The sequence below is a fragment of the Hypomesus nipponensis genome, chromosome 28 (genome assembly GCF_054491055.1).
Source record: "Hypomesus nipponensis isolate SF chromosome 28, ASM5449105v1, whole genome shotgun sequence".
In the NCBI taxonomy this organism is placed as follows: Eukaryota; Metazoa; Chordata; class Actinopteri; order Osmeriformes; family Osmeridae; genus Hypomesus; species Hypomesus nipponensis.
The window spans coordinates 12,102,414-12,111,758 of NC_140388.1; the positions used below are offsets into that span (position 1 = coordinate 12,102,414).

The window sequence follows — 9,345 nt, forward strand, 5'->3', positions numbered from 1 at the left end:
CTGGTAGCATTCGAGCTTCCCGTTGCAGGTCGGATTCTCGATCGTGGCTTTCTGTCGTGCTCAAGGTGACATCCAGTATTTTCTGTGTTGAACTAGACAGATCGGAAGTCGTGGTTTCCTCTGTGGAAATCGCCAGTCTTCTCTTGTGTCTCGGGGTGAAGCTGAGACTAGGGATGTTCTCGTTGGTTTTGAGGACCCGGGGGCAGATGGCCATGACTGAGAGGTTCAGGAGCAGGCGATGAGCCAGGTGTTGTGGCTCCACACACACCATGTCAGTGGCCATCTTCAGCCCCCCCCCCCAGCAGCCATCGGTAAAGGTACAGGATGTCACACTCACACACCCACAGGTTGTCGGCCAGCTCCATGGAGCGGAGGCGAGGCATGCCGTCGAAGGCGCGCTCCGGGACTGAACGCAGACAGTTGCTGTTGATCTTCAGCACCTGGAGGTTGACCAGAGCCACCAGCGAGGGAAGGTCCAGGTCGGAGATGCAGTTTGCTGATAGGTCCAGGTGGGTGAGGGAGGAGGGGAGTTCCAGGGGGAGGCTCGTCAGACGGTTCCCCTTCAGGGTAAGGACCTGCAGCCTCCCCAGGCCCCGCAGGGCCCCCGGCTGGATGGCCCGGATGCGGTTGTCCTCCAGGTCCAGGCGGGTGAGGTTCCCCAGCTGCCGCAGGGCTCCAGAGGTGATGTAGGTGATGCGGTTGTCCTCCAGCAGGAGGCGCTCCAGGCTGGGCGGCAGGCCCAGGGGGAAGCGGTCCAGCTGGTTGTGGCCGAGGCTGAGCTCCTGCAGGCCGGAGAAGCGGCGCAGCATGTGGTCCACGTTGCAGAGCTGGTTCCAGGCCACGGAAAGGACGGAGGTGTTGAGAGGCACGGAGTGAGGCAGGGCCCGCAGGCCCAGGGACTCGCAGAGGACCAGGAGGCCGGGGCGGGGGCAGCAGCAGCCGGGGGGGCAGGGGGGCGGGGGCAGGCAGGAGAGAGGAGACACCACACACAGAACCAGGAGACCACGGAGGCTCCCAGGCAGAGATGGCAGCAGTACACACATCCTTCGCTCAAGTACAAGTACAGATACTCATGTTTAAAAAGCAGCCATTACTATTACCTGTTGAATATCATATGAATACAATGTATTAATGTATGGGGGGGGTGGGGGGGGTGGGGCAGGGGGGCAGAAGTGTGGGTGAGAGGTAAGAAAAAGCAACAGGAGGTTAACAACAACTTTCTTGTTCAACAAATAATCTACTACAGTTTATGAGGAACTATATGATTAAATATGATGTTCCTACTGTGGAAAGATACTGACCAAGGACGAGACCTCTATTCTGATAATCAAGCACCCACGTCAAACAGCGGAAGCACTGTCTCTGAATTGCTGCAAATGATTTGCATGCACGCATTAATATTCCGGCTATTTACCATTCCTGTTAGACTGTGTTGTAGGCCTATATGCTCCTCTCAAACGACAGACACGCCGGTGATGTGGTCCTTACATGATCCACGTGTCTCCGTCTCCAGTCACAACGTTCTCGGAGAATTCCCAACAGATGCCCATCAAAGTTTAATGACAAACCTTAATAAGGTGCAGTATTACTTGTTTTGTATCCTCTTCACCATCTAAATTAATGGCGCACTCTCAATTCCGATTCGAAACCAGAGAACAACGGTAAAAGTCTCGTTGGACGATCGCAACCTTTGGCAGAGAAACGCAACGCAATTGATTTCTGAGGTTACCCACGATTGAGGTACATCATCTTTTGATGCGATCCGAAGCTCAGGAGTTCAGAAGAAAACCTCAAACCGTGTTGGCTGACTGACGGAACGAAGAATATGGGTGGTCCTGAGGTAATGTGCGGTCTCCTTGCCAGGTGGGAAAAGTGAGAGTGGACGGGCAGTATATTCCAGAATTATTTAGCACCTTACTGACAAAGGAGCAGGGAATCCGACACTGTTGTGAGGCTCTTTTGGGGCTCACGTTTCAGGCCGGACAACGCAGTTCTTAGTTTTGGGCTGTTCTGCCTTCATCTTTGATGTTTGCTTTTTGCTAACTCGACATTTCTGTCCCCTTGCCAAGAGATCTCACTACTATTTTGAAAACGTAGCTGTGTTTTAAATAATCGTTTTGTGAATGGTCAATTAATTACTTTAAAATGCCATCATACAATAGGGATGACAATACGACAATCTTGTACACACTACTATCTCAGTCTTTACATTTCCTGTGTATTGTCATTATTTTCCTAATTTGTGTGTTATTGCTTATGTTTTACCAAATATGTTTGCATTAGAGATTTGTTCTGGTGAGGAATCAATTCAATCATGTTACAGCTTTGAAAATATGCTCAAGGAAGTCATCATTTACTCACTCACGTTTTCACAGACATGTCAACCCATTACAAAAAGACCAAGACATAAATCTGATTAGGAGAAATCAAGGTGGTTTCACTTTCAAAAAGGCATTTTCAGAGCAAAGCATTCCATGTTTGTTGTTTGACGGCTGCTAAAATATTGATAGAAACGTGTGAGGCTGCCAGGAGGGCAAACACAAAGCTTTGGTCTGCTCCAGGCTCCAGTGCTTTTGTCAGGCTTTGTGTTGGAGCATGACAGTACAGCAAGGTGCCAAACATCAGGGCCAATCACAAATGTAGGCAGGTGAAACATAGTTTTCCTTTGTGTGTGTGTGTGCGTGTTGGTTACTCCTTGAAAGTGATGTAGACACGTTCACAAATTACAGAAAACATAACAAAGTTTGTGTGTAGGAATTTGAGAACAGGCATTACCAACCCTAGAGTTATCCTCCAGAGTTAGACTACATGGCAGAAAATGATAGGATGCTCCCAAAAAACATTATACCAATGAACACGCTGTGCCTCTTCAATTATAAAAGTCCATCCTAGGTTTTCTATCAATTCTACTCAGACTGGGGTGAAACAGCAAACTTCTTTGTGCACTCTAAAAGACTTTCAGTCACAATTATTTTTTTTCTTCAACAAATTTATTTTATTTAATCTCAATAAAAAAGAAACTAAGATTGTGTAAACTGATGTGTCATAATGTACAAGAAAAGACAAAGTATTTTGGACTTATTGTTCAAATGGATTGTGTTTGGGTATTGTAGTGTATACCGTTAAAGCTGACAGATACTTATCAGAATAACCAAACACATTTTTTCAGGAAATTTTGGTCGCAAAAAGGTAAAAAAATCATCAAGTATTTGTTGTATTGGCACAGTGAGTGAAGTGATAATGAGGGTGTAAATATAATAGTAATTCTTAATGCATTTAAAAGTTAAAATAACAAAAACATTTAAATAATATTTATCGATGAGGAAATTAGTCAGTCTATACTGTTTATATTTTTGTACTGTAATGTACAAACACCTTAATTAAGATAATTTGAGGACTACACCTCACAATAGTTTAGCAACATGCAGACAAACAAATACTGACAGCTGTTGAAAAAAATCACATGATCAACAATTATACATTATCAAGCTTTCTAATGAGGGAAATATTGTAGAAACTAAAGATGAGAAAAAGAAAAAAAAGCGCGCGGGGGGGGGGATAGAGTCAACTAAGGCTTTAACACAAGATGCAGAAATAAAAAAAGTCAGATTCTACAGGCAGGTTTTTGTACACAGCAGTGGGCACCCAGGCAGCTTTGTCTGGACACACAAGACTTCCCTCTCCTCTTTACCTCTCCTCATTCTCTCTTCACCCCAAGGCCTCCCCTCCACCTTCCCTCCCCTGTCTCCCCTCTCCCCCAGGCCTCCCTCTCCTCCTTCTCTCTCCCCAAGACCTCCATCTCCTCTTTACCTCTCCTCCTTCCCTCTCCTGTATCCTTTTCCCCAACACATCCCTATATTCCTTCCCTCTCCTCCTTCCTTCTACTCCTCCCCTCCCCCCCAGGCCTCCCTCCCCCCAGGCCTCTCTCTCCCCCAGGCCCCTCTCCCCCCAGGCCTCCCTCTCCCCCTCCCCTCTCCCCCAGGCCCCTTTCTCCCCCCAGGCCTCTCTCTCCCCCTCCCCTCTCCCCCAGGCCCCTCTCTCCCCCCAGGCCTCTCTCTCCCCCTCCCCTCTCCCCCAGGCCCCCCTCCCCCCCAGGCCTCCCTCTCCCCCTCCCCTCTCCCCCAGGCCCCTCTCTCCCCCCAGGCCTCCCTCTCCCCCAGGCCTGGGACTAGTGCTTCCTGAGGTGGCAGGTGCAGACCACCGGCTGACTGGCTGAGCTCTGCTGCTCCTCCTCCCTCCTCTTGGCCTGCTCCTTCGGCCTGGACTCCACTCTCCTCTTCTCCTCCACCTCCTCCTCCTCCGCCACCCTCACCTTTTTGACCTCTTGATGCCTGGGCTTGATGTCCCTTCCCTCCTTGTCCCCGACCAGGGCCTTGGAGGGGGTGCGCAGGGTGGGGGAAGCCTGGCTCTGGAACCTCTGAACATGGTCAACCGCGTACGGCCTGCCCTGAAGCCCGCTGGGGGGCTTGACCTGGTCCGTGAACTTCCTGGGTGGGTTCGCTGGGGGCTTGTAGGCCTCCAGCTTGCGCTTGTGGCTCATGGCAGAGGCACAGCAGATGATGAAGACCAGGACGATGAGGAGGGACGTGGCCACGATGATGATGAGCAGGTTCTCCTGAAGGAAGTCCACCACTCGGCTGAAGACAAAGTCCTTGAGGCGGATCATGGTGGTGGTGATGGTGCCGGTCAGACTGGTAACCTCAGCTCCTCCAGCCCCAGTTCCACCTCCAGCCCCAGGGGGAGGGATGGTGGTGGGGCTGAGGTGGACCAGGAGGGGGACTCTAGTGGAGGAGGCCACAGGCAGCAGGAGCTCCAGCTCTGCCCCGTCTCCACTGCTGTCCATGGACATGTTGAAGAGCAGCGGGGAGGCGTGACAGCCTGGGTCACTCAGCAGGGCCAGGGACACGCAGGCCAGCTGAAGACACACACCCAGACTCATCTTCTTGTCAGGCCTGCAACGACAAGAAACACTGTCCATACTCAGTCGAACTTGACAAAAAATTCAGGACATGTTTAGTAAAAAAAAAAAAAACTGTAAAAACTGATAATCGAGAAAACCATAAAGTATATCTCAACTCAAAACACAGTGTATTCCTGTTCAGCATTGTCTCCTGTTCAAGGAAGTCATGCAAGGGGAAATCTATTTTAGCCAGGCTGCAGTCATTACTTATTTGGGGTGGAGTCCGGGAGTTTGGCAGAGTTTTTAATTTGCATGGTGAAGGGAGGGCACACCACATCACACCAAAGCCCAGAAGACGCTTGATTCCTTGGGGAGCCAGCGGGCGTGGGAGCCCTGTGGTCGAGCCCTCTATATTTACCCTGCAGCGGGGCGCTTCACCAGGGATGTGAGAGGGTTATTTCTGCTTGTAGGGGGAGCATGAGTGGAGTCTTTGCTTTGGGGACCTGGTTCACTTCAACACTGCGAGAGCCTAATGGGATGAAGTTAGGTATCAGCCGGTGTTTCTTGATTTCAATCCAAGTCATGACTTGGAACCTAAGAGTGTTTTGAAATGAGCTCTCTGAAGAAACTAGACACTCTCTTTCCCCTCTAAGTTCTCTATACCTCTCGTTATTTTTACATCCGTCTCTGTATCTCTCACTCTTATCTGCAACACTCTGATAACCCTTGTGCTGCCTTCGGGTCACATGACCAAAAGGTTCATAACGAACCATCGTTGTGTTTACCCAATTTTACTCAATACAAAAGCAAATAAAAATAATTGTATTTTAACCTTCGCAATGTGGGGGGTCTGAGACAGCCCAACGGTTAAAAGAAAATGCTTAATTTTGTTTTTGTATGCGGTAAAGTTTGCAAACGACGGTGGGTCACAATGACTGATGGGTCAGAATGACCCGAAGAGAACACAAGGGTTAAACTGTAAAAGTCATGCTGTGGTGTCATGTGCACGTGTTTCAAGGTCAATCTGTAAACCATTTGCAGAGATGCTTCTAATTACGTTATCACCCACTACTAGTTGAGTTACAGACAACTTCTAATCACCCTTGAGATTTGTGACTCCTCCCCTCTCAATCTTCCAGTAAATACTATCCAGTCTGCTTCTGTGGTCATGCATGCCCCGTGTGTGACAGAAACTACCATCATGCCGAGTTTTCTGAAACTCCCTGCTTGTGCAGTCTGGGTGGGGAGGAACAGGGAAGAGAGCCTCTACCATGGTATTAGCTGGCCATAATTACATCTTCAAGAATAGAGCCTCACTTGGCCACTTACAAGCCCACCCTCACAGAAAGAGCATCAAGGATGATGGATAACTGTTTTGCAACCCTTCCTTACTGTCATAAGTATTTGGTAGTACAGAACATTGGTTTTCCTCTTAAACATGAACAGATCCTGACTTCTTGTTCCGTGATCATGAAGGATTCAACCTTTTGGATTAAAGTTCACTGAAAACCAAAACACATTAAATTTAAATCATGTGCTAAATTGTTCTATAAGAAAAATACTGAAGATGACAGGGTTTGATGATACACATCATTTGGTACAACACACAAAAAGTCCTGACATCCAATTTCCAGTTCCATCCAGTCCAATTTAACAAAAATTAAACAAGAAAAATATGAAAAAATCGTACTTACAGAGGGATGCCTGAGGAAAGAGTCTTCTCCTGAGACAGTTATACCCAGAGACAGAGAGGGAACGAGAGCTAAAGAGCAAGGAGAAGAGAGGAGCAGTTAAAGAGGTTGAAGTGGGTCAGAAACAACCTTTGCCTGCTCCTAGAAGTTATACTACAAGTTCTCTCTCCAACTGTAAAACTACCAGGCTGAAATAGGTCCACCCCCTCGCTTCTCCGTCCTCTTCTCCCTCCCCCTTGCCCATCCTCCACCCTCCTCCTCCATCCCTCCGTCCTTGTGAGTAATGTGTGGTCGCTCACAGACATTGTACACAACCTCAGGAGATGTTTGTTGGAGCTGCGATAAACACACCTGCTGTGAGATTGGTGCAGCTGGGCAGAGGAGAGCAAGACCACAAATTCATCAAGACACAGAAAGGATCAGAATAAAAGTAAAACCTTTACAGGAATGAAAAAACATTTATTATATTTTTTTTATGTCATTTTTGTCGTTCATTTCAGAAATAGAATGGATCCGTTTTTTCCTTGTCTTCCTTGAGGGTTTAGGTTGGTTTAGGTGCAGTTCTGTTGGTATATGTGAAGCCCTCTGTGATATTGCTTGTAAAAAGGGCCATACGAAGGAATTTTATTTGGACAAAAATACAAATCGGACCCCCACACCCCACCACAGTCGCAAGGCCACACCACTGTATGTTCCACGGGGAAGGTCGCCGGGTATTTCGGTCCTTCACAGGGCGCGTTCCTCGATCTCTCCGCCTCCTATAGAGCCCTCTCTAATTAAACCCTCCAGATTACAGCCTCTCTATGCCCTGAGCACCCTGGGCACAGGGAACGCCTTTCATCACAACTCACATGAACAAACTCAACATATAAACTTTACGGCCTGTTACAAGCATGTTTCTCAGAAGTCTGATGTCTCTGGATGGAGAAACTCCGCGACAGTGTGTGAAATCTCTTTCTCAGTGAAAAGTGGTATAAAAGCATAACAAATGTATTAATCAGGAAATTATAACCCATAAAAATAAGCGCAGTACCTATGGTTCACTGCTAGTTTAAACACAGAATCCAGTTCCCCAAAGTCCAGCAGTCCAGGGATGGGCACTGAGACACAGATCATTCTGTTCCTCATCGCACCTGTCCCCAACAGGTGCATGGTGAAGACAAGGCCCCTCCACACTTTTAATTACGAAAATCACATTTGACAGCCACATCCTCAGTTATAATTTATTTTTATTTTTTTAAAGCCATCGCACCCACATTTGGAAACCGCCCCCCACGCCCTGCTCAGACGCCCTCCTCCAGCTCTGTGGAGGAGGTCTCCAGGGAGACGCGGTCCCAGGGACAGGCCCCTCGCCCTGGGATGGAGACGTCAGGAGCATCAGGGCGGTCCTCGCCGGTGCTCATCAAGCTGGACATGCACACCATCTCTGTCCCTGGCAGCTCTTCAGACATCCGCCTGTAGCTGCACCTCTGGGCCCGCAGCCTGGAGAGCAGGAGGAGGAGGAGGACGGAGGTGGCCAGGAGACAGGCCAGCAGGGTGATGGTGACCAGCCAGAAGACAGCCTGCCCCTGTGCCGCTGTGGGCCACGTCTCTGTGCTGGGAACCAGGGGGTCCGGCTTCAGCCTGCCTGGGGTGCTCCTGTCTGTAGCCCAGGTGCTGGAGGAGGAGGTGGAGGAGGAGGAAGAGGGGGTGGAGAAGTTGGAAGGGGAGGTGGAGGTGTAGTTGGGAGGGGAGGTGGAGGAGGAGTTGGAGGGGGAGGAGGAGCAGTTGGAGGGGGAGGTGGAGGAGCAGTTGGAAGGGGAGGGGGAGGAGCAGTTGGAGGGGGAGGAGGAGCAGTTGGAGGGGGAGGAGGAGCAGTTGGAGGGGGAGGAGCAGTTGGAGGGGGAGGAGCAGTTGGAAGGGGAGGGGGAGGAGCAGTTGGAAGGGGAGGGGGAGGAGCAGTTGGAGGGGGAGGAGGAGCAGTTGGAAGGGGAGGGGGAGGAGCAGTTGGAAGGGGAGGGGGAGGAGTAGTTGGAGGGGGAGGAGCAGTTGGAGGGGGAGGAGCAGTTGGGGTGGGAGGGGGAGGAGCAGTTGGAGTGGGAGGTGGAGGAGGAGTTGGAGTGGGAGGTGGAGGAGGAGTTGGAAGGGGAAGTGGAGGAGCAGTTGGAGGGGGAGGGGGAGGAGCAGTTGGAAGGGGAGGAGGAGGAGCAGTTGGAAGGGGAGGTGGCCAAGGAAGTGGAGGTGGTGGTGGGTTGTGACAGGAACAGAAAGCCAGTGGTCTGTGAGGATGTGTCAGACTCAGACGGGCCCTGGCTCAGCAGACGGCTGTTGACAACCCTGCTGTACACACACAGCAGGATCACCAGGGAGGACAGTCTCTCAGGCCGGGGGAAAACATGGCCGCCCGTCTGGAAGTTCAAAACATGCACAAACGTCAACATCTTCCTTCCTCAGATCAGTTGACGCCCATGAACTGTAAACTCATGAAACTCAAATATAGATATGTGCACTTGTTGTACAGTTCAGTAACATTAACTCTTAAATATAGTGGCTTGAAACTTTTGGAGGTTTGGCCTTTAGAAACTAATAAAAGATAAAGGCTGCCTTCAGTGAGAGCGGTATCGTAGTGATCTGTGTCACAACCACACACCACACACACACACTCAGAAATACCTCTCACTCTGAGAGCTCTCATCCAAGCTCTCTAAACTCAAAACACGTACCGTAAACACCCCCGTACCTGGATGGCCCTGTCCAAGGCCAATGCCACACAAC

General features: G+C 49.8%; 1 protein-coding gene across 1 annotated transcript; it reads right to left on the reverse strand.

Annotated features, from left to right (window-relative positions):
- Nucleotides 1-4,134: 4,134 nt before the first annotated feature.
- Nucleotides 4,135-6,731, reverse strand: tmem119a (transmembrane protein 119a). Its single transcript, XM_084694528.1, has 2 exons — nt 6,595-6,731; nt 4,135-4,952 (listed from the first exon to the last, which is right to left on the reverse strand). Exon 2 carries the CDS (start codon nt 4,937-4,939, stop codon nt 4,169-4,171), a length of 771 nt encoding a protein of 256 aa, XP_084550654.1. The 5' UTR covers nt 4,940-4,952; nt 6,595-6,731; the 3' UTR covers nt 4,135-4,168.
- Between the last annotated feature and the right edge of the window lie 2,614 nt (nt 6,732-9,345).

Bases quoted from the DNA above. Each gene is read 5' to 3' on its own strand.
- tmem119a (XM_084694528.1), bottom strand. From the start codon at position 4,939: ATGAGTCTGGGTGTGTGTCTTCAGCTGGCCTGCGTGTCCCTGGCCCTG.